Source organism: Dendrobium catenatum, unplaced genomic scaffold (assembly GCF_001605985.2).
Source record: "Dendrobium catenatum unplaced genomic scaffold, ASM160598v2 fragScaff_scaffold_1117, whole genome shotgun sequence".
In the NCBI taxonomy this organism is placed as follows: domain Eukaryota; kingdom Viridiplantae; phylum Streptophyta; class Magnoliopsida; order Asparagales; family Orchidaceae; genus Dendrobium; species Dendrobium catenatum.
This window is the reverse complement of record NW_021319579.1, coordinates 36,917-61,093: the sequence shown is the minus strand read 5'-3', so window position 1 is coordinate 61,093 and position 24,177 is coordinate 36,917. Positions and strand designations below refer to the sequence as shown.

The window sequence follows — 24,177 nt, the reverse complement described above, 5'->3', positions numbered from 1 at the left end:
ATTTTTTATTAAATTTTAATGATAATATGCCTATTAATTGGACACCAAGGAAATAAAATGATTCATTTAGCTGACCTCATACAGTGTATTAATAAAGTTTTGTTGTTGTACAATCACTTTCATAAATAATTAATCTTTATTAGAATACATCCAATCAATTTTCTCTCAAATATTGCAGTTGAGTTCGGAGTTGTATGGCAGCAAAGGATCCAAGCCAAGGCGTCTATACTCCGAGTATTGATGTTTAGTTGTAGTTACCATTTATTTGTGATTTTTAAGAAAAATAATAACATAGCATAAAAATAAATTATGGGAAAAAACTTTTCATCAAAATTTAGTTAGTCTAAGGCTTAATTTGAGACGGCTTTCTTACTATTTCTTAATGAAGCTTTTTAGTTTAAAAATTTAAATTTTTTTACTAAAAAACTGTTATAAACAGCCGTAAGAAAATCGTACCAAACCAAACTTAAGGTTTTATTTGAAACAGCTTTTTTACTACATTCTAAAATAATTATCTTATTGAAATAAAAATAATAAGAAAATTATAACAAATAAAATTTAAGTATTAAAATTATTCTGTTTATTTCAAAATGAGTGCAATGTATAAGTAATTCATCAATAATATATTTATGCAATTATGGGCTCAATAATAACAAATTGTAATTATGGGCTCAACTATAATGCATTGCAATTATGGGCTCTTATTCTGGAATTATTATTGATAATTATGGGATCTTATTTGTAGAAGATTTTTCCTGATAAGTCTAATCAATATATATAATTTTTCTCAATATTATCCTATATCAGTATTAATCTAACATTACTACATATTACACAACAATACAGAAGAATAAACTAATATAAATTTTAAAAAATTATTTCCTCCATTTCGAAATATAAGTTTTTATTAAAAAAAATTATATTAAAATAGTATCACTTATTCCGCATAACTCTCCTCTAACATGCACGTTCAATTATATTATATGAAATGATTATAAATATGTTAATGAGCCGCGAAGCAACTCTTTCAAACCGAGACCTCCGTCAAGCTCCGTTTAAGCGCAGCAGACGAATTCGCGTTTGAGAGTATCCGAGCCCTATGCTCTTCACGCTACTGAAGGTATTCTGGGCAATCCTTATCTTTTCAAGAATTCATGGAGGAAGACCTTTAAGTAATTTAGAACTACATATTATTATTGTATTTAAATATTTAAGAAATATGAAATTATTACTCCTTGATGATTGTTAATGACTGTTAGTGGATCAAATCTCACAACTCTTGTCGATTCTGTGAAGCAAAGCTGTAAGGAATTTGTTCGAAGGATGAAACCTTACAAGTTCACAAGCTCAAATCTCTTTGAACATGCAAAAATGTTAGAGCTTCAGGATTAGTTTAGTACCATGGAAATCCAAGGGAAAATCCTCCCATCTAATATCGAATTTCAACTGCAAGCCATCCTGGTAGCAACTATTCTTACTCTTTTCTTTAAGAATTCAATCGCGGAAATGTTCACCCCCAGCCATGAAAATTTCCTAACGGTGAAGAGCAAGGAGTACTCGTTCTGCACTAATAGTAAAGGCGATGGGTATTTCCCCTTCGTTTTGTTGTCTGACTCAATTGCTGGAATTCGATTTCTAATGGTGATTCTGAATCTTTGGCAGGGTATGCACATTGAATGAGATGGAGGGTGAGCAGTGGGGTATGGTGGAGAAGACTGGCACCCAGTTTCTGGTGAAAGGCCTACCGTTCTTCGTAAATGGATTCAATACCTATTGGCTTATGGTCTTCGCCGCCGATCATTCAACAAGGGGAAAGGTCAGCGAGGTCTTCAGGCAGGCGGCAGCAGTCGGGCTTAATGTTTGCCGAACTTGGGCTTTCAATGATGCAGGATGGCGAGCGCTTCAGATTTCTCCTTCGGTATATGATGAGGAGGTGTTCAAGGTAACGAAGATAATATTGCGCACACCATGTGATTGAGAAAATGCCTTAATGAGTGCGTTATGTTATTTGAATGTAGTTGGTAACCTAGCTTGAGTGTGGTGCAATTACCAGGGGCTGGACTTCGTGGTGAGTGAAGCTAGAAGTCATCATATAAGATTGATACTTTCATTCTGTAATAACTGGGAAGACTATGGTGGGAAAGCTCAGTATGTGAAGTGGGGAAAGGAAGCTGGTCTTAATCTTACTTCTGATGATGAGTTCTTCACGGATCCAACTATAAAAGGTTACTATAAAGCTCATGTTGAGGTAATTCTTATTATTTAACATCTTATCAAGATGTCAAATGTAGTTGAAATGCGTTGTAAAACTTAATGTAAAAAATATAAGCAGTAAAGAACAACTAAGAATGAACTCAAATAATTGAAACAATTAACTTAGATAAATATGTAAAATAAGAAATATATATCTTATCATCGAGTTGGGCATGAGCACTACCCTTAATTAGGGCTTTTTTCATCCCTTGAAGATTGTTTCTCAATGTAAAAATTTAAGCGGTGTCAGCCCTCCAATGCAAAATGATGCTTTTCACTCATCATGCACTCTTTGGTGACGATCAAAGCAACACCTTTTCTTAGTTGAAAGAAGCCTCTACTGTTTTTAGTGTTGGTAAAGTTTGGGCACATTAGTCATCTTGAGTCAAACACGATGTCCTATTTAAACTGTAGTAAGCCAACTCAAAAAATTTTCCTTTCGGAAAGATCCTTTGACACTTAGGCTTCTTTTGGGACAGTTTTTTTGCTGCTTTCTAAAACAACTTTTTAATACCAAAAATTCGTGAATTAAAATTTTTTGTACTAGACAGTTGTTTTAGAAAGCAGCAAAAAATTGTCCCAAATGAAACCTTAATTTAGTGATTGGGCTTGAAGGTAAATAATAGAAAAAAGCATAAATTTAATAGAGTTTCTCCTCTAGAATGATGAGTGAGGAGAGGATTCTTTTCCTTGCCCCTTGCGGGTATTAATAAACATTTGGATGAAGGGTTTTTGTTAACATGACAAGGCATCTATGGTTGATGTCACCTCTAAGATCTATGTTGGACCAAAATGCCCCTTGGTTGAGGGTATTTTGGTCCTCCAGTCAATTGAAAGGTAGGGAATCATTCCATGTCATCTTTCAAGTACACGTCATACCATCATATTCCTTTTGATAATGAATAGATCACCAGAGGCTCCAAACCCATTGTTGAAGGTCTAAATCAGACAATCAGATCTAAACCGATAGCTATGAATGATGCTTATGAGGATTCAAATTGGATGGCTAGATTTATGCCAAAACTCAATATTGGTGTTAATGAACATGCGTTTCATGAGGTTCCATTGATAAGTCAAGATGAATTTTGATGGGATCAGACTGTGTTGGAGCCAGCACTATCATCTATTTCTTCCTTCATTGCACGAAGATCATCGGTGCTTGAACTTCGGTGTCCTTCATTGAACAATTATAATTAATTTATGAGAGGTGTTTCACTCCCAAAGAAAAGGAGAAATAGAACCTAATTGCTCCACTTGGGCAGAAATCCCATTTTACACTGAAGGCCTCGTTTTAAGCTTTGCATTCATGCAGCCCACATCCATTATACCCAGAGGAAGCTGGAATTTTCTTGACTAATGGAGGGTTGGAGATAATGGCCGGGTCAAAGCTTATGTGGATGGAAAAACCATGATTAGTGAACTGCTAAATAACACAATTTAATGTGATAAACTTTGCACTTTAGTCTTGAACACAATAATTGAAAGAGTACATTTTGACTTAGAAATATTCATGCACATACAATCATTGCTGTTCAGTTAGTTTTGATTGAATTCTTGTTTTTCTTTAGATACGTGCACACCACTAAAATAACTACTGTTAACAAATATAGCATATTCAATTCAACTTTTAAATGCGCAGCAATTAATCTTATTTGCAGTCTAATATGCAGTATTTTAAATGTTGTTTTTTTGGCCAGAGAGTTCTCACCAGAATCAATACATTCACCAACGTGAAGTATAAGGATGATCCAACAATCTTTGCATGGGAATTGATTAACGAACCACGCTGTCTATTGGATCCTTCAGGTGATACCCTACAGGTTCGTATCTTTTCTCCCCAAATGCTACAACTTGAAGTTAGTGAGTGTTTCATCATTCTTTTATAACTGAACTTTATTTTTTTTTCAGAACTGTGCTTTCTTGTTGTCTGAATATTTTGAATAATAAAGTAAAATATATATGGAGAATTAAAAGATCGAATCACTTATCAACAAAGATATCTGCTCAATAATAAAATATAGAAATGAGTTTCTTAAATGTAATTTAAGAATTAGAAAACAAAGAAATTTCAGGAGAAAAATAAAACACCGTTTGTTGAATAGAACACCATATGTTTCCAAATACAACTTTTATTACCTGCACTATGGAGAAATAGCTAAGATAACAACACTGGATGTTGACGGGGCAGCAGTTTAGATTGTAAATCTGTGGGCTCCAAAAATTCGGCCCCGGCCTCCGCCCACGTTGCTTTTTCTTTTTGGGGAAGTTTTAATGGAATTAAGTTCCAGGGTAAATTTTGGGAAGGCAGATGGGTTTGTAGATAAGACACTACCCAAAGATTTTGCCCTCATTTTGCAAGGACTTTATGATCTGAGTTCTGGTTTCCTATAGGCGAAAACCCCTATAGTTAATTACCCCTCCTGATGATGAGAGAGAACTTTCGATTAAGGTTAGTCGTCAATCATATACATTGTATCTATAGATACGTAGTATCATGTGTATAGTAGCAACACGGGTTTGGATGTGCTAAATTAGGTTTAAATTTGGGAATTTGAAAAGTTTGATATTTAAAATTAGAAATTACACCATCTTGCACTTAAAGCGGATGGTGGAGGAATGGATGATGGACCCGATCAAGATCCCATGTTTCTGTCGTCCCGGGCCATTGTGGTCCCTGGTCTAATTAGTTAGAGGAGGTTGTCGACCATAGGTTGCTTCGTCCAAGGGGACCTTTTAGAGCTGGGGGGAATGTTTATCTAAGGGGGCAAATTCGAATCCACCTTAGCTAACAGAGGGCTCAGTGCCCTATCAATTATATCATATTGATTCATATCTCAATGATTTGATGCCACTAAGAAACGTATTGACTCTGTCATAATCGGTACTTTGTGGTGCCATTTGGTAGTAAAATCACTTGGTTCAGAGGGACCAGGGTCATAACCGTTTATCCCGTGGTGCCATTTAGCGGTAAAATCGTCGATTAGAGGACACGTACTACGTCCTTACTAGCAGGGGATTATTTGAGAATGGATCCTAGTGATATTTTCGACTAGGCATTAGCTCCATGTGAGCTGAAGTAAATTTAAATTTGTTCACCCCTACAAACTGTTGCGAAGGGTGGATGAGTTTTGTGTTTTAAGTGGTTGATGGATTATTTTAATTTTAAATGTTTTGGACTTACATGATTTTTTTTTGGAATTTTAGACTTTGTGGTATTTGGATGACATTTAAATTATTTGAAATTGACCCCTCCGGTTGAGATCTGCATTCAACACGACCATCATCGGGGTGACTTTAAGGTAACTTAAAAATATTTGAATTTTGTGAAAGTTTAAGGACATTTTTGAAATGTTTGAAATTAACCCCTCCGGTTGAGATTTGCATTCAACGCGACAATTATCAGGGTGTTAACGAGCATTTTCACTTATGGGTTTAATCTTGTAGACTCTATTGGGTTGTCGATAGAGGATCAAGTTTCGTAAGCTTTATACCTTTGTGGGTGAACTTTCTTTGTTGAAAGTCTTACAGGCCTAATATGAATGTATTAAAATGAATATCTTGTTTGACCTTGCGACCACATATTTATTTACTGATTTGAGCCTTGTCAACTTCTATTTGTCCGTATAAAAGGTTCGGGCTCGAACTTGGATTCATTTGCCTACCCGTGCAGTATCCCTAAATGTCACGTGTGTACTTATAACACACTCGATGGGGCCCATGCGGGTTTTGTCATTGTACCTACCCCCTTTGTGTTCCTATGTGTATACAAACTACAGTGCATGCGCAAGGGCATTTTGAGATATTTGTAAACGCCTTCTGTCCGCTTGCATGAATGTTACGGATCCGGTGGTGTGTTGCAGCAGCTTCTGGATTGAGTTGTTTGCTGCTTTGTACAGGTAGATTGTCGTGCACTACTTATTACTTTATGCAGATGGATTATAGTGCACTAACGAATCTCCCGCTTTGGATCATAGGAACTTGCACTTGTTGAAGCTCTTATGTATTTTCTCGAGGATAACACTTTATTGATATGATAGGTTCCTTACAGCAGTTTGTAGGTATTTGTATTTGCAACATATCATACGTCTTCACTTGCAGGAGGACGATCTATCTAGTTGCCATTGGATGGTTGTTGATTGTGAGGTGTGATAACATCCGTCACCTATTGCTGGTTATCACTACTATGCCTACGAAGAATCTTCTGTCATCGCTAACAAGTGCTAAGAATTTGTCGTATATTGCATTGTATATGTTTGTAGAGGTACCACATACTTGCATCTTCCTTACTATCATTGCTTGAATGTGACATGTTCATTTGACATTTATAGATCTATTGCATGCATTATGCGTGACGATTCTTCTATAGTCATTCGTGGATAATTCGTATTGTCTTTTACCATATATATTCCTTCGTGCTTATCTGGACCTCACTTAGATCTCATAGTACCTTTCTCTTTCATGGTTTGTGTAAGTGAATATAATAGGGATTACTGCATCTCTCGACATTGTTGCCATGAAGATTATAATCAACTTCAGTTTTCTTATTCAAATGCATTCATTTGTCATTCACAGGGTATTACCACCTTTGCTGCACATATTGTTGGGATTGTTGCAACTTAGTTTTTCGATTGTTGAGATTCATGCAATATGTATTTTTTTGATGATTCCAAATATTATTATTTTTAATTACAGTTTCTCCTAACATATTTTGGATGTATTGCTTTTGTTGTTTGTGTGTACTAATATTTCAAAAAAATCATACTCTAGATTATTGAAGACTTCAAATTTGAATAGATTAGGGTTCATTATAAATGGAGTATGTAATTTTCAATTTATTGAGTCTGAGAGAGTGTGATTATAATTGAGTAACTATACATACACACTGGGGGAGTGTTTAAAATTTGCAAAAAAATTTAAATTGATTGTACTGTACGAATTCATTTCGTACGGGACGATTTATTAAGTTATAAACTCATACGAGCAGTTAAACGAACGAGAGAAGAAAATTTTTCTAAGTATGTTTTGTACTGTACGAAGTGTCCCTTCGTACAGATGATGTCTAGAGTACGAATTGGACGGGTCCCTTTTTGTCCTGATGAATCCCAAAGTTTTTTGAATAGATCGTACTATACGATATCCTGTTCGTACAGACGACATCCGGAGTACGAATTTGATGGATCTCTTTTCGTTCTGACGTATGCCAAATTTTGCTGAACGAATTGTACTGTACGATTTCCTTCTCATACAAACAACATCCAGAGTACGAAAATGTGGGGTACCTTTTCGTCCCGATGAAGCTGAAAAATTTTATAACTGTTTGTACAATACGAACTTGATTTGTACTGGACGATCATCATATACGAAAATATTTCGTACATATTCACAAAAGGTTAGTACGTAATAGTTTTTAAACTATTCGTACGTACGAACATACGATCTTACAAGCTCAAAATGGAAAATTTTAGTTTTTTGGATGATTTTTGTATCTTTCATATAAAAGGTCCTTAGAAACTGACGTAAAAAGTGTTATTCTTCGTGATTTTTCAAGGGCAAGTGAAAGAGTGATTGTGGAGTGTTTGAGAGAGATTTCTTGTAAGTGGAGTGTGAAGGGTTCACAAGGTTAGTCAAAGGTAAGGATATCTTTGTGTTTTTGGTCATTATTCTTCTTTTCTTCTTTCTAGTTACTTGTGAGAAGATATTTGAAGAAGATCTGGTACTCTGCCGATATTTGGAGGGTGTGAAAGGACGACGATACTCTGCTGACACTTGGAGGGTGTGAAAGGACAATGGTTCTCTGCCGACACTTGGAGAGTGTGAACATACGATGGTTCTCTTCCGACACTTGGAGGGTGTGAAAGGATGACGGTTCTATGCCGACACTTGGAGGGTGTGAAAGGACGACTGTTCTCTGCCGCACCGGGGATTAGTGGAAGAGAGAAATTATTGTGGGGGCAAAAGGAGAGTCACTTTGATAATAATACAATACTTGAAGAGGGAGTATTTAGGAAGTGAATGTAGGTCGTGTTTGACCGAACCACTATAAAATTTTGTGTCTTTTTATTTTCTGCAATTTATTTACTGTGGTTGAAAAACTTATTTTAATCTAAAATGAAACTGCCATAAAATTTAAAATGGTTTTCTATTAAAAAATACAAGAGAATTTTTAAATTACCAATTCATCCCCCATCTTGGTTAACCTTGGGACAATTGCTTAGGTTTAACAACCTATACGGAATCAACACATATTCCATATTCATTTGTGAACATTGTGATGTATATATGATGAGTTTTTGCAGTAGCTCGTAGAAACTTGCATCTGCATCCTATTCTCCACCTTTGCTTGTAGGAGGGCAATATGCTTGTTTGAATGAAAGATATATATATCATAATTTGTCATTGTTGTCTCCATGCGGTTTGCAACATTTGTCTATCTTTAATTATGATCAAACTATACATGCCTATACTGGTCATTGCTTGGAGATGAATTAAATCCAATGCTACTAGTGCGTTATCATGCTACAAAAAATTCATGCAATGGCTTCATGACCACATCATATCCTTCACAATCCTTTGTCATTTAGAAGTGATATCATGCTTACAAGAGGGATTGCAACATGTATGTTGAATATGATACCATTGGTCATTAACATTTCCCTTCCATTTGGGGTAATCACTTCATAACCTTATTAATGACCGTGTTGTTGATCATAAGCACATTGTTATATATCTCACTTAATCCTTATTGACATGTTGATTATGTTTGAATATCTTCCTCTATGAGTCCCCTGTGGTCCATCCAAGTCTTTGCTTGAGTTCAACTATTCAAGTCAAGTTTGAATCAAGTTTTTCTTAGTTGAGTTTGATTCTGGTCCCTTGTTCATTTGAGTTTAAATCCACTAGTTCAAGTCATATTCACTTAAAATTCAAATTAAGTTCAAGTTTGAACTCATTAGATTCAAGTATGTTTTGTTAATCATTTGCTTTGTGTCTAAATACAAGTCCATTTCATTGTCCATTTAGATCACCGGTCATTCAAATTGCAGGCTCGAGTCCCCCTGTTGCCTTGTAAAGTTCAAATCTGAGTTTAAATTGAGTTCATATTTTGAGTCCAAGGTAGGGCATTTGGAGTTTAAATTTTTTATGCATTCTATTTAAGTCCCAAAAATTTTATTGATTGTTTGAATTTGAATTAAGTCCATTTGATGTTCCAATCAACGTCCAAATAAAGTCCCATGTTGTTCAAAAGTTTGCAAGTCCTTTATAAATGTCCAAGTCTCATATATCTTCAGTTAGAATTTCGGCAGCCTCCCGGCGTCTCCTTTGTTTAGGTGAAAACTACAGGAGTCTGGGCCTTCCCACCACGCGCAATAAAGGCGTGTATGGTAGGTGTCCTTAGACACTGCGGTCGTGTCTGCATTCCCACAACGCACAATAAAGACATGTATGGGGTCTGTGAGAGTACATGTTTCAAAAGACAGTTGTCTCCCCCCCCCTCAAGGGTACTTACAAGTGGTTCCGCTTTGTCGTAGGCGTGGCACCAGGTTCCCATCTCACCACGTGCACTAAAGGCGTGTATATGCTGTTTTCTGGTGCGCCGCGAATGCCGAAATAGGGTTTTTAGGTGATTACCCGACTCGTCGCAGACACCGCACCGGGGCCCCATCCCACAATGCACAATAAATGAGTGTATGAGCAGTTTTTCGGTGCGCCACGACCTCCGAAAACGGGTTCTCGAGATTTTGAGTTTGAAGGGGTTATACCTGGTGACGTTGGCGACGATGTGAAGGCAACGAAATATACAAACTTCATTTCCACTTCTCTTTTTTTATTCACATTTTCTCTATCTATATTTTTTTTAAACATCTTTTTTTTGTTTTGCTTTTCCTCTCTCATACACGCACACATTCCTATATATATATAGTAAAGATGCAAGCAATTAGCACCACTGACTACTTAGGAATATTGGCAAAATCACTTGCACCAAGCAATGTTAATGAATAATATTGATAATTAAATTAAAAAAGAAATATAATCGTACTGTTTAATGATTTTGGGAAGATAGACTTTGCAAATGGGCTAGAGAGGAGTTGACTTGAATGGGCTCTTGTTGTTTTAAGTGTTGAAGTGTGTTGGGATCACGAGTTTAAGTGGGCTTTGGGCTTTTAGCTAAAGATGATAAGAGAGAAATGCTACAGGCCTTTAGGACTGGACTAAGTCAAGTATAGGGGTATCAATTTTGGTCAACGGGTCGAGTTTGGGTCGAACTCGAAACTGACTCGGCACTATTCGGGTCAACCCGAACCCAACCGTTTTTAAAAATGGGTCAGGTTTTTGGACCTGAACCAGACCGATTCGGGTCCGGATCAACTCGACCCGACATGAATGACCTAGGGTTGACCCAAAATTGCTAGTTTTTCGGTAAAAAATCAGGTCAATCTTCGATTTTCGGGTAAAGAATAGGTTTTCTGGTTAAATACGAGTTTTCGTGTCAATTTCAGATCAATTTCGGTTTCTGGGTCAACTCGAACCCGACCCGTTTTGGGTCCGGGTTGACCATAACCTGAATTTTTCCGGATCGGATTCGGGTCGGGTTTCGGGTCATGTCAAAAAATTGACACCCCTAATCATTTGCTTCACCATTCACTTTAAGTTGAAGGTGGCAAATTTCCCAGCCTTGGGATGGAAATAACGGCTCTCGTGCAATTTGGAGTTTCTGTTCTGCTTTTAATTTTCACACCCAATCATTCTAAGAACATTTTCTAAATTTCATCTGCATAGAGCGCAATATTTATATTTTATTTCATACAAATCTTGTCCGCAAGTAGTACACATGCAGTTCCTTGACTGTTTTCTTTGAAAACGAAGACATGGATAGAAGAGATGGCACAATTTGTCAAGTCTGTCGATCCAATTCATCTTCTAGAGATTGGCGTAGAAGGTTTTTATGGCCCATCAACACCAGAGAAGCTGCAACAAAACCCCAAATCTTACATGGGAGAAGTTGGAACTGACTTTATAAGAAACCATCAAACCCCAGGCATTGACTTTGCTTCAGTTCACATCTACTCAGATACTTGGTAAATCTCCATCTGTTACTAAAATCCTGTACTTCATAGATTACTAAACAAACCGTTAATTTATCCATAAAATTGCATGAAAGGCTACCAGATTCTTTCTCTGATGAACATTTCGACTTCGTCGAAAGCTGGATGCAAGATCACATGGATGATGCTGAGAAGTTATTAAACATGCCGGTTGTATTTGGAGAATTCGGTGTTTCTTTGAAGGATGAAAGGTTTACTACAGAGTTTAGAGAAGCTTTCATTGGTAGAGTACACAAAATGCTGTTGATGTCAAAAAAAAGAGGGGGAAGTGGGGGAGGAAGCCTACTGTGGCAACTTTTCCCTGAGGGGACAGAGCACATGGATGATGGATATGCTGTAGTTTTAGCAAAATCTCCGACGACATCGAATGTGCTATCCCTCCATGCTACAAAGCTTCGGAAGGTGAACTCAGAATCACCTTGGAAGAATGTCAGTAGTGAGGATGATGACCTTTCTCATGATGAACTTTAGTTAAAGTGATAGATTGTATACAATGAAACTATATGTAATGTATGCTATTAAAATTTATGATGTCAATTATTGTCATATTTACAATATGGACGTTTATAGTGATGTTTGTTGACTTCATTTATTTGAAATCAAGTTGGTTGAGTAACTCGATTTAATTAAGTTGAATGAATTCACTATATTGAGTACAATCGAGTCGAATTTGATTCAGCTGAGTTAAAAAGAGTTGAATTTAAATTGAATCAAGTCGAATTTGATTTAATTGAGTTGAATCGAGTTGAATTTGAGTTAATTGAGTCGAGTCGATTCAAATTTGAGTTACTTGAGTCGAGTCGATTCAAATTTGATTTAATTGAGTTGAATTTGACTATAGTTAAGTATGGTATATAATATTCCAAGATTTAAATTTGGAAGAATTATCAAAATTTTATCTCTTAATTAATTTACCAAAATCATTGAATGTTTAGCATTTTAAATAAATATAACAAAAACAACTATAAATCATATAAATCAAAATATTTATATATTCATTCTTTCAAAATGTAATGTACAATAACCACGAGATTTCAATAATATCAATCTATGATTTTTTAAAACTCTCACCTACAAAAGAATAGAGTAAACCAAAGAAATAAAAAAAAGACTTGAAAATGCATCCTCAATCCAGAGAGTCATGACCCCTTCTCAAACTTTAAAACAAGAAAAATCACATAATGAGCTTACAAAGCTAGCAAGTAACCGTAACTTATCACTGCCTTCAATATAAGATAGAAGATTTAGTATACTTGCTATAGTTCTAATCAATAAGCTATCAATATGAATGATAAATAATCTTTGCAATCAATATCAATCAATCATAAAAATCAATATGATCAGTACAACAAGAGTATATAACTAAGCAAAAAACGTCTATCAATCTATAAGAAAATAAAAAAAAAAGTTTATAAATCTATAACATGTGTTACAGTAAAATAAACATCAATTATGTATCAATTATATTCATGCTAATGATTCTATTATATGTTTCTATCAATTATTATGTCATGTATAAATTGTCTATCAATATGCTATATCAAATTATGTAAATGTAATTATGAATATAATTATAAAAAGCAAGGCATGACATACAACTTTAATGTGGTGTTTTTATCCTTATATCTATTATTTGTCATATTTATCCATATGTCAATATTATTTTATCTTTGATTTATTTCTGTTAATAATTTATTTTCACAGGTGATTTTAAATAATTATGTAAGAGTTGTCACTACTCGTTGGCATAATTCGGTCAATCAATTACAAGCTATAACCAGGATTACACAACAAACCTTTTATTTAAAAGAAAGCCTGTTGGCCCATCCTCCTGCACATGATATTATATTTTAATAGCTAACCAATATTAATTATAGTATGCAATGTGAGTCAACATCCTTTATGAAAATATAATAATTAAAAAAAAGGGAAAATCTACAAAATTTGTTTACTATGCATTTATTTCTGAAAATCACAACTTCCAATTTACTAGATGAAATCTGATAATATTATAATCAAAATACTCGAGAGGATCATATCTATCATATACAAAAAAGTTATACTGTAAAAGTGTTAAAAATCAAGGTATCATAACTTTTGCAAAATTTGTTAAATTTAAAATTCATAAAATATAAAATATATAAAATAATTGAAATCAGAGATAGGGTGATGATTATCTACCGTTAGACGAGCAAATTTCTCAGCTGGTCTAATCGACAAAAATGACATAAATAGCTAAGCAAATTTCTCAGCTATTTATACTAAATAGCTGCTTTAGAAAGCAATAAGAAAATTATCCTAAACGATGTCTTTACTTTATTTCTCGAAGGAGACTTGTCCTTGATATTCTACCTTATCATTTCATATTTCATAAATATGGAGACTTTTTGAAATAGCATGCTTTCACTTTGTATTGATGCATTATCGAGTTCAAGGAGGCAAATCATTTATACTAGTGAGAACACGTGGTACTATTTTACTGGCGTCCGAACGTACAACTACGTCAGATGACCGGACCAAATAAAAGTTCATAATTCTAAGCTAAAATAATAAAATTCTCTCTACCAACATGACTTCTAAGACACAAACAAAAATAAAAATAATAATAATTACTTTTTCGAATTTAAAACTATGCCTTCCTCTATCTCTAATTGGTCTTGATACTGTGTAACCAAAGGTGGTGCAATACTTTTTGATGATATTTCATCTTTGCCCTTAATGTTTGACGCCCTAATAGTTTGTGGAGCTTTGATGATGGAGGTGCTGCGTATTTTTTTAATTTAATAAAATATACTATAATTTTCATTAAATTAAATAAATTCTTAGTTTTGGAAACATAATTACTCAATTGCCAACTTTGAAAGAATAGAGAAAGAGTTGAAATATAATAAGTTTTTTTTTTTTAATTTTCTGAATATATATATATAATTTTACGAACAGATATGCAATTTGTTTTGTTTGAAATTTAAACCTCTTTGTAAGCAGATGCGGTTTACTTCTTTAGCGTCTAAACTTTAAATTAGGCTAATTTAGAATAGTCGCAGCTCTTTTTTAGTGAAGTCAAAAGCATGATCATAAATATATAATTTTAAAAAAAAACAAGAAAAGAGTTGTTCTTTCTTAGAAATTTCTCTCTTGTCGACCCCGTCGATGTTGTGGATAAAGGCTTAAGAAAGTCATGCTGCTCTGTATTACTCTAACATATGATAATGTATTTAGTTCATCATGATTTGTTGGTTGAGAATTTTGATTATCAATTAAAAAATTTTGGATTCAAATTTTGCTGATATGATGTGTATATGAATTTATCTTAATTAATCTAAATAAAAAAAATGGTAACTTGACATAAGCTGGATTGCTAGTCAAGTCTTTTTGTCTTGCCACGAAATGCTTCTTGATAACCAGTCAAAAAAGTACCTTGGAAATTAAACCAAAGGTTAGCTCGGTTAACATAATAAATATATATTGCTTTGTAAGTTCAACTTAAGTGGATGACTCAATAAGGGCAAGATTCATTGACAAACGAACGGTTTTCTTACTGTTTATTAAAGCAGCTTTTTATACTAAAAAAATTGTTTGAAGAAGCAACAAAAAAGTTATCCCAAACGAAGCTTTAGTAAGCAAAATTTGAAAGATTTTTGCGGCGACGAGACATTTTTTTAAACTCAAAGAGATAGTTTCACATGGCGTGGAAGTTAGCAGGATTTGAGCATAATTTCAAATAAAAGTGAAAGAAATGACTTAACCAAAATTTTTATAATTTACATAATCACGTTAGAATTTAAAAGTAAACTACTATATCATACATAAATACATATGACTTTATAATCAAATATGGACAGCGAGAGTCATCACCATTGGAGTAATCTTAAGAGTATAACCTTCCGTCTTCATGTTGATTGCAAATCATAAGCTCTTATTCAGCAAACCAATCTTCCTGGCAAAGTACATCAGAAGGGTAACTATAATAATGGTTATACAGACCAGTAATTTGGAATCTAATTTATGAACAAATTTTAGTTAGGATGATTTTATATCTATCAAATTTATTTTGAGATGAGTATAACATAACATAAATCTAATGGGTATAAAATTCTCCTTGTAAAAAAATCATAAGAACATCCTAATCATAAGTTTTTTTCCAATTTGAGAGTCCTTTTATGGAGAGATTATTCTGTGCGGAGAGCGGACGTAGAACACCGTCCGGAGACCAACCAGAATTCACCACGTCAGCGGTACCGAGCTGCAGTACCGAGTACAACGTGACGTGGCACATTCTGATTGGTCTCTGAATGACGTTTGACATCCGCACAGAATAATTCCACCATTTTATGAGATGCATGAGGCTCCTACATCTTAAGGCCAGAGATGAGATACTTTTACATAGTTTCACTCCTCCATCCCTAGTCGAGCGGCCATTTCCAAAATTTACATGACCTACACATCGCAATTGAACAACAAAATTGTCCTGATAAGACCACTCCTCCTAGACTTGTAATCTTTTTTTCCCCCTTGAAGAAATGAATTGCAGGGAATAATATTTTTGAAAACAATAAGTAACAGATCATGCAATGGAAAACATTTCTTCTAGGTGTTGCTGATTCAGAGAAAAAAATTCAATTATCGAGCTTGAAAAAATAAGTTATTAATATGCAACAGCTACATGGTTAATAGTGGTATATGGAAACATGAAGAAAAATCAAATTAATTTAATAAGAACACAGATTTGCTAACTAGCAATTGACACAAAGCCAATTAGTAGCGTCATGACTCGTGAAGCACCGAGTTTTAGCCAATTGTAAAGAGTTGTTTATGCGTGGAGCTTTGGTTTTTATAAAGCTATCCATTGAAATCTCTAATATAATCATTCAAGTTATGAAAAACCTTTAATTAGGTTGCAGTTTGTTCTACCAGTCCATTTGGAGTTTTGTAAAGAGAATAAATATATCCACAGCCAAAAAATATGCATCAGAGGTGAGAAAATCGTGCAAAATAGCTTAGTTGAAACTTTCACTGTCAAGTTTAGTTCAATAAAGGATACACGTATCCTGCGTTGAATAGGAATAAAAGAGCACTCTCAAGGACCTAGTTTTATAAGTGAACAAGTGGTTTGGACGCTTCAAGAAATTTTTGGTTATATATATTTATATAAAAATAAGATAGTAAGGCAATAAATTAGATGATATTTTGATACTAGTACAGAAACATAACAAAAATGGCTAGTATGGGAAACTTACCAGATATATAAACAACTTCATTATTTTTTCAAACTCAATTTGGATAATACTGCAGCAGCCTGATCTCCACCCAACAAGAAGTATGGATGCCTTAGGGCAGCAGCTGCAGAGAGCCGGCCTCTTCTAAGAAAGCCTCTCTCTGAAACAAGCTTGGTTGCTAAGTCCCAACCTCTACCTGAATCTAGATCTAGAATGCGCAGATCCGGCCTTGAACGAGTGACTTCCCTCCACGAATTCAAATCATAGTCAACTCCCTTTAGTTCTGAATTAAAGTTCTTCAGAGCAGCAGTAGATCTTAAACCTGGGACTGCCATTTGCATAAGTATTATACCAGCTGAGTACATATCAAAAAGATCGGGACTATTAAGCTGCAGCAATAAAAACATATGAAATGTTAATAAAAAAAAAAAAGTAAAACAAACTATTTATTCAAGGGAAAGTTGTTCTCATGACGAGGACATTTGTTTTTTTTTTTTTCTTTTAGATGTAAATGAGCTTGAAAAAAACCAGAACTAGAACAAACCTGCCACAGAACTGGAGAAAAGATGGCTGCAATAGGTTCAGGAGGAGGAGTTGGAGTTTCTTCTGGAAGAACAAATAATTCAGGAGGACAATAATCTGGGTCAAGTAACCCACTATCAGGTATGTAGTTCTTGCCAATGCGAAGGTCGGTTGCAGCGCCAAAATCTATGAGTTTGATCTGTCCCTTTTTTGTCACCACCAAATTGGCTGGTTTGATATCACGATGCACAATTCCAGTATTATGGATTCTTTTAAGAGAAGTGATAATCTGCCGCATTATCTGTTTAATAATCAATGCACTTCTTTTGATTGGGTCGAGTCCTTCAAGGATGCGTCTGAACATGATTGACTCCAGGTTGAATGGGAAATTGCGATTGTTCAAATAGCTTGCCAGATTTCTGTCACCCTAAATGGTGTGATTTCTTGTGAGCAACTTTGAGAGAAAAAAAAAAAAAACATTTGAGAAGGATGATTCTATTTAAAAAAAAAAAGCTTTTCAGATGAAGGTTAATGACCATTTGATTAATATGGACCCTTTGTTAAAAGGTAGTTAAAAACAGGTGGTAGAAACTAAACATTAAGAAAAGCAAAGAGGGCCATCAGTACTAGATGATAAACTGGTGAAAACATTTGAGAACAAAATCTGTAAAATGATTTCTTCTATAATTCTGTGAAGATTAGGGTTAGTCAAGATGATCCTTATTTGCCACCAGAATATGGTAACAGATCTCAAATATTGTGATATCATAAATAATTACCGAAGGCCTGTATGATTGAAAATAGGCAAATGATTCTACAACCCTTAACCAAGTTTAGCTGCAGTCTTTAGTGCCTGTTCCTGCAACAGGCATACGATGCATTGACAAGGCGTTAACGAAGAATCAGTATTGAGACATCATACATTTTCTTTGACATATGATATGTTTCCCTAAATCAACGGACCTTAGAATGAAAACATTATTACTATTATTTACGTCACACAGCTATGGTCATTTTTATCATTATGCATTTTCCTTCCTACTATATCACCTTTCAATCTTTCATAGTGTAGCAAGGCTGTCCAAAATTTACTGTCCTACTCTCAAAATTTTAAAATTGCCACAATTTTGCACTAAAATTAAAAATCAATCAAAGAATGGACGGGTACAAAACAACCTCATTTTCGTTTAAATTCCCCATTCATAGCTTCACTTAATTCTACTCAGCTTCCTTGGATATTTAGAATGCATAGAATCACCACGACTGTCACCTCCACACAACAACAACATCAAGCCTTTATCCCACTACATGGGGTCGGCTATATGAATCATTTTTCTCCATTGTGTCTAGTTAAGAGTCAAATTCTCATTTAAATCTAAAAAAGAAAGGTCATTTCTAATATTTTCTAACCAAGTCTTTTTAGGTCTCTCTCTCTCTCTCTTAACATAAGCCAAATTTAATACATCTACTCTCCTAACCGGGTCATCAGAAGGTTGCCGTTTTAGGCGACCAAACCATGTAAGACGACACTCTCTAATCTTATCTTCCACCGGAGCTACTCCAACCTTCTTCACGTATATGCTCATTTCATATCTTGTTTCAAAAAGTAAAGCCAGTGATCCACCTGAGCATCCCCATCTTTACAACACTTAACTTAATATTATGCTTCTCTTAACACAGTTGTTGCTAGGTCCCAAGTTCTAGATGAAAAAAGTAGAGGGTTGAGTTAGGTAGTCACCAGCGTAAAACTTGTCGAATAATCATGACAATACATAAAATCATCAATAAAACAATATCTTAGTGTAATTTTGTTTAAATAAAGTAACATAAAGCCGTGTAATAATCAAACCTAATATGCTTGATACACATGTTCATACTCATTTCTTTAAGACTTGCGTATGTTTATTTACTTGGATAATTGAACAAATTTAAACATGATTTATGAAGCTCTACATATAGATGGACAAGCATGAATATTACCCTGATTATTTATTTATATTTATGGCCATATTCTTTTATTGTTAAACAAGTAGCTTATAAGAGTTTGAACATGCAATGTTATTGAGTAGCATTATTAATGGTTCACTTCAAAATATTCACAAAAACTATTTACAATAGGCTTAATTCTATTGTTGGGAGGTTTAAGGTTGAAACTTATCAATTCATATATCGGTGCTTTTCCTCTTTACCACTCTTAAATTTGGATTTCAAACTGGGGTGTAAAAATGACTCAATCAAAAAGCATTTCTTTTGGAAGTTGAGAGGAGTATTCATCTTCCAAGTTGTAGCAAAATTTGTAGACTAAAGATATCTAGGGATTTTGGTGCGCCTAATTTATGATCTTTCTTTATCGTCAAATTGGGTTCGCAAATCTATCCATATTGAAAACTCTTCTTTTGCTTGTAAAGTTATCAAGGCAAAATATTTCAAGGATAAATATCCTCTCAATCTTTGGGACATGAAGAGTTGGGAGTGTGCAAGCAACATCAAAGGGGTTAGGAGAATCATTCCACCTTTCTTAGTTAACATTTCCTAGAATGTTAATAACGATTGCTCAATTAGACATTGGAAAGATAAATGGCTTCAAGACATTCTTTTATTTATTATTTTAAAAGATCACTTATGGATAGATTGGAACTTTGAATGCAAAGTCAAATCCCAATTGGCTCCTAAAAAATGGCTAGGTAATTCAGGAACACAACATTATTTGTATTTCATTGCAGAATGATTTGAATGATTTATATTCTCATCTTCATTTGGTTAACCTTCTTCATACCATTCCCTTATTAATTGTAGAATTATCACTACTAGCAATGCATGGATCTAGAAGTTAATTTCTCCTTTATAGGTTTCGACTTTGGCTTGGCTTGTTTTTCTCAAACAAATTCCAAGCAAATCTTACATATATAAGTTGAATAGCACAACTTCTTTGATCTGCGATATTTGCCATTCATATCCTGAAATAACATCTTACATCTCAAATTGCAATGCTAATCTCTAGACAACACTTTATAAGCTTCTTGGCATCAAAATTGTTGTTGACTACTTCCATCTTCACTTATCCGAGAGGTATTCATATTCTTACTGCCTTTATATCTACTTGAGATACTTTTTTCCTTTCTGCTCTATAGACTATTCGGCAAGATGGGCATGTGCAGGTCTCTCAAGGAATATGGAAAAAGTTATTTGGTGTAACATCATCTCATTGGCCTACTTCTGAATTTATATTTTCAGGGGGAAAAGTCTGAAATCATTAAAGACAATAATAGGAATTTAGACTTTACGGATAATCCTAAGGAACTTTTTTTTAAATCTGTGTAAACTCTTTCTTTTGTTGTCTATGTTGCGTACTATTCCTATCCTGTAATCAACTCTTGTAACATTTTTTTTTTTTTTAAACTTCACTAATTTAACAAGAAAGGTTTTAGTCCCAAACTTTTTCATAAAAAGGGTTCATTTCATATTTTGGTATTCAAGCTATTTATTTTCTTTCTTATGCATCTTAACTATTAATAGATGTATTAAAATGATGAAAGCTTGTGTTGAGCAAATAGGTAAATAAATTAGCTTAATTTTAGTTTTGTCATTAGTGCTTGAATTTCAAAAAATAAATAAATACAAAAATAATTGCATTAATTTTCATGAATGGAGTGAATAGGCTCATTTTTGTGATGAGAATGTGATTATATGGTTAAATTATTAGAATCTAACGTATTTAGTTAGGCTCACCTAAAACTTGATTGACTTGTTTCGAAAACTCTGTTCATCTTCAAGCTTAACTCAAAAGCCCAATAATAACTACAAAAAAATGGCTTGAACATAGCAGTAATCAGCTTATAGATTGTTTACAACCATAATTACATGAGTCAAGGCTAGCGAAAAGAATACTTTGAGGCCACAAGAAAAAATAGTACATGACATGGTTTCTTGTTCTTGAAATTTACATGGTGTGTTATTAATGTATAACAGACCTTCATACCTCAAATTTCCATACAAGCCATTTGCCACCTTTTGTAAACTCTAGACGAGTTTGTTCAGCAACAAAACTTCCAAGGAACTCAGCACAAGATTGGGGGGCTGCTCTAGAGACCCTGTAGTTAAACCACTCCTCATAGTCACCAAATTCTTCTGCTCCTTTAGTTCCCACCTTCACCTGTAAGAACAAACCACAGTAAAGTTTTGACCACAAGCATTCCTCTCTACCCTAAACTGCGCATGTAAACTAATCATTTCAGCGAAACAATCTTTTGGTATTCCAAATGCTGCAATTACGGAAATGAAAGCCATAAAGTGCAAAAAATTGATAATCAGAAAAGTTAAAAAAATAAACAAATTAAATTCAGAAAGAAACACAATTACGATCACGAGTAACTAGAAAGATATGCACAAGAGCTGTTGAAATGGCGCAAAATATGAAAAGCAATAGCAAAGCTTAATTGTGAGCTTGCCTTCTTCAAGATAACTCTATCCTTGAACCTGTCATCATTCTCCAATCGTGTCTTAGCCTTCCCCACCCTTTCTTCCACAGAAAAATTCTTGGGCACAATGGCGCCGGAATAGACTATGCCAAACGATCCTTCCCCCAATCTCTCCCCCACAACAAAATCACTCATCTTCAAGTTCCTCCTACCTATCAAACTGTCGAAAACTAACTGCAAGGGCGCCAGAATGTAAGCGTCAATAGCGCCCATTAGTACTCCCGGCCTCACGGTCAAGTAAATCCAACCAAGTCCGGTGGCCGTAAGGATGGCCCACCGCCCGTTTTCCGGCAACCCGGAAGTGACTTGCTCGAACTGGGAGAGACCAAACTTGAGAAAAGGAAACAAGGGATTGGAATCGTCTACATTGAGAGCGTTTTGAAAGAAATCTCTGGGGATTTCGCCGAATAAAGCAGTGCACTTCGATGAGCTTCTTCTAGTTGGAGTGAAGGTGGTTAAGGAGTTGGGAAGTGGACACGAAAGCCATGGAACTGAGAGGGTTTTCTGAAGCGATGTTGTCGTCGGACGGAGAATGGAAGCCATGCTCGAGGTTTCGGAGATCCTCGAGAGGGAAGGGCGTTAAAAGTATCAGGAGAGGCCAGTCCTCGGCCGCGTGGAGGTAAGAGGGTTTATCCATGAATCAATTTTGTGTGGATTTCCTGGGAGAAATCAAAATCTTTTTTTTTGCATTTTTTATTTTTATTTTTTGAAATTTAAATACCGAATTACAAATTCGATAAATTCAAAGCCTGATAATAATATATATGATTTTTTTATTAATTACTTTAATTTGACAATTAAAATGCATTTATAATATGGTAATTAATTTTAATAAATATATTTAAATAGTTTAAATTTATTTTAACTTTTATGAATAATTAATTAAAAGTTATTTTATATTAAAATAATAAAAAAAATATTTAATAATAATAATAATATTATTATTATTTGGAACAGGGTATTCACCTACTATCAGACTATCACCCCCGAAAGGGCGGTTTGACAAATTCTCGGCTGACCTAGAAGAGGCACACACCCCAAAAACCTCATAGCCCGCACTTGATCTCCTGACCCGCACTTGATTGGGCCCCCACTTAAAGATGCTGCCGCTCGAGAAGAATCCAGCACAGGTTGGGGGTTCCCAACCGTACTCGCCTACCAGCCAAGATAAGCATCAACGGGTTTATTTATTATTTTTAATTACATTTTACAAAAAAATTGATTTTTCAAGAGCAAAATATTCAACATCGGACGAACTTAAAACAAAACCCTAAACAACAATTAACTGTATCTTTATGTGTGGGCGGGTGTTCCGCACGTTCTTCTCAGGTAAATTATAGGCTCGCACTAATTACCTGTGGGCCCATCTATTTATAATTTTTTTATTTTGAATTATGAAATTAATATTAAATTACTTTAGTTTTTTTCCAAAATTCTAAACACATAATTAAATATTTTTTAAATTTTAAATATATTTTGTGAAATGATCATTGTTTTGAAAACCGGACCGGACCGGCCGGTTCGATCGGTTCAATCGTGAACCGGTCTTATGACCGGTTTGGTCATCTTGAAGAATCGGCCTAGCAACGAATCGGTCAAAATCGGTTTGAACCGCTGTTCAACCGGCAAACCGTTGAACCGGTCCCATTTCTTAAGAACCGGTCAATTCAACTAATAATATATTTAAATATTTTAATTTAATATAAAATGTTTAATTAAATATTAAATTAATTTAAATATCATATATTTTATTTAACAATACAATTTCAAAATTTTAACTGTATTGTATATTAAATTAAATATAAATAATCTTGATCATATGATGCCATAATATCATGTAAGCTTCTAACCCATGGGTACAAGAAAAGGTATATAAACAACTCAAAATAAAACTCAAAATTATTTATATTTATATTTAAAATATAAGTAATAACATTAATATAATAATTATTTATATTTAATTTTAAAATTATGTAATATATTACATATGTATGAATTTTATTTATTTTTTAGTCTCAAAATTTATCGGAAAAACAACGATAAAATAATGACCATAAGTTGTCCTAAACAAAGATTAATTTTATACTAAAACTGCTTTCAGAAGTACTAAGACAGCCGTCCCAAACCAGCTTTAAGTTATCTATATCGAGATGCATTGAATTTTAAGAGAATTTACACTTATGCTAATTTTTTTAATTATTTATATGTCCACCATCTAAATATTTATATTTATATATATAACTCCCAAAATTTAAATCTTATTAACAGTATCACTAACATTCTCTTATCAAAAGTGAAATACATTTTCTAATTATGCACATATTTTGATATGAATTAGATGTTTGATAAATAAATATAATAATTTAGATGTTGATTGGATATATAAATTTTTAAGAATTTTTCGTTATGTATATAAATGCCCCTTGATTTTATCATAGTTATTTTATTTTTAATCTTTCTGAAAAGAAAAAAAATATTAGATTTTATTTTACATAATAAGTTAATAACACAAGTAAACCAAAAATAAAATAAAATTTACAAAATAAAATAAAATAAAAGCACTTCAAAATGGCACTTACATGTTTACATTTGTTTTTCAATGAT

The 24,177-nt window shown here is 34.0% G+C and overlaps 2 protein-coding genes across 6 annotated transcripts; one reads left to right on the top strand and one right to left on the bottom strand.

Annotated features, from left to right (window-relative positions):
• The first annotated feature begins 984 nt into the window (after window positions 1-984).
• LOC110102430 (mannan endo-1,4-beta-mannosidase 8) lies at window positions 985-11,960 on the top strand. Of its 4 annotated transcripts, none has more exons than XM_020830771.2 (7): window positions 985-1,120; window positions 1,297-1,586; window positions 1,663-1,942; window positions 2,054-2,248; window positions 3,951-4,073; window positions 11,119-11,330; window positions 11,414-11,960. In XM_020830771.2, the coding sequence occupies exons 2-7, from the start codon at window positions 1,402-1,404 to the stop codon at window positions 11,826-11,828; spliced, it is 1,410 nt and encodes a 469-aa protein (XP_020686430.1). In that variant the 5' UTR covers window positions 985-1,120; window positions 1,297-1,401; the 3' UTR covers window positions 11,829-11,960. The 4 variants fall into 4 exon arrangements, with proteins under 4 accessions (XP_020686430.1, XP_020686449.1, XP_020686437.1 ...); XM_020830778.2 differs by having other exon boundaries at window positions 988-1,120; window positions 1,302-1,586; XM_020830785.2 differs by having other exon boundaries at window positions 1,009-1,120; window positions 1,260-1,586.
• A 3,104-nt stretch (window positions 11,961-15,064) lies between these two features.
• On the bottom strand, window positions 15,065-22,194 carry LOC110102418 (serine/threonine-protein kinase STN8, chloroplastic). Of its 2 annotated transcripts, none has more exons than XM_020830762.2 (5): window positions 21,544-22,194; window positions 21,075-21,248; window positions 17,118-17,522; window positions 16,595-16,962; window positions 15,065-15,319 (listed from the first exon to the last, which is right to left on the bottom strand). In XM_020830762.2, the coding sequence occupies exons 1-4, from the start codon at window positions 22,114-22,116 to the stop codon at window positions 16,615-16,617; spliced, it is 1,500 nt and encodes a 499-aa protein (XP_020686421.1). In that variant the 5' UTR covers window positions 22,117-22,194; the 3' UTR covers window positions 15,065-15,319; window positions 16,595-16,614. The 2 variants fall into 2 exon arrangements, with proteins under 2 accessions (XP_020686421.1, XP_020686414.1); XM_020830755.2 differs by having other exon boundaries at window positions 15,065-15,294.
• Window positions 22,195-24,177: the final 1,983 nt, after the last annotated feature.

Coding starts and splice junctions, on each gene's coding strand:
- LOC110102430 (XM_020830771.2), top strand. CDS start 1,402: ATGGAAATCCAAGGGAAAATCCTCCCATCTAATATCGAATTTCAACTG. Junction 1,943..2,053: donor ATGATGAGGAGGTGTTCAAG/GTAACGAAGATA, acceptor TGCAATTACCAG/GGGCTGGACTTCGTGGTGAG. Junction 11,331..11,413: donor CACATCTACTCAGATACTTG/GTAAATCTCCAT, acceptor ATTGCATGAAAG/GCTACCAGATTCTTTCTCTG.
- LOC110102418 (XM_020830762.2), bottom strand. CDS start 22,116: ATGGCTTCCATTCTCCGTCCGACGACAACATCGCTTCAGAAAACCCTC. Junction 21,249..21,543: donor ATAGAGTTATCTTGAAGAAG/GCAAGCTCACAA, acceptor TTGTTCTTACAG/GTGAAGGTGGGAACTAAAGG. Junction 17,523..21,074: donor GGCTTGTATGGAAATTTGAG/GTATGAAGGTCT, acceptor CACACCATTTAG/GGTGACAGAAATCTGGCAAG.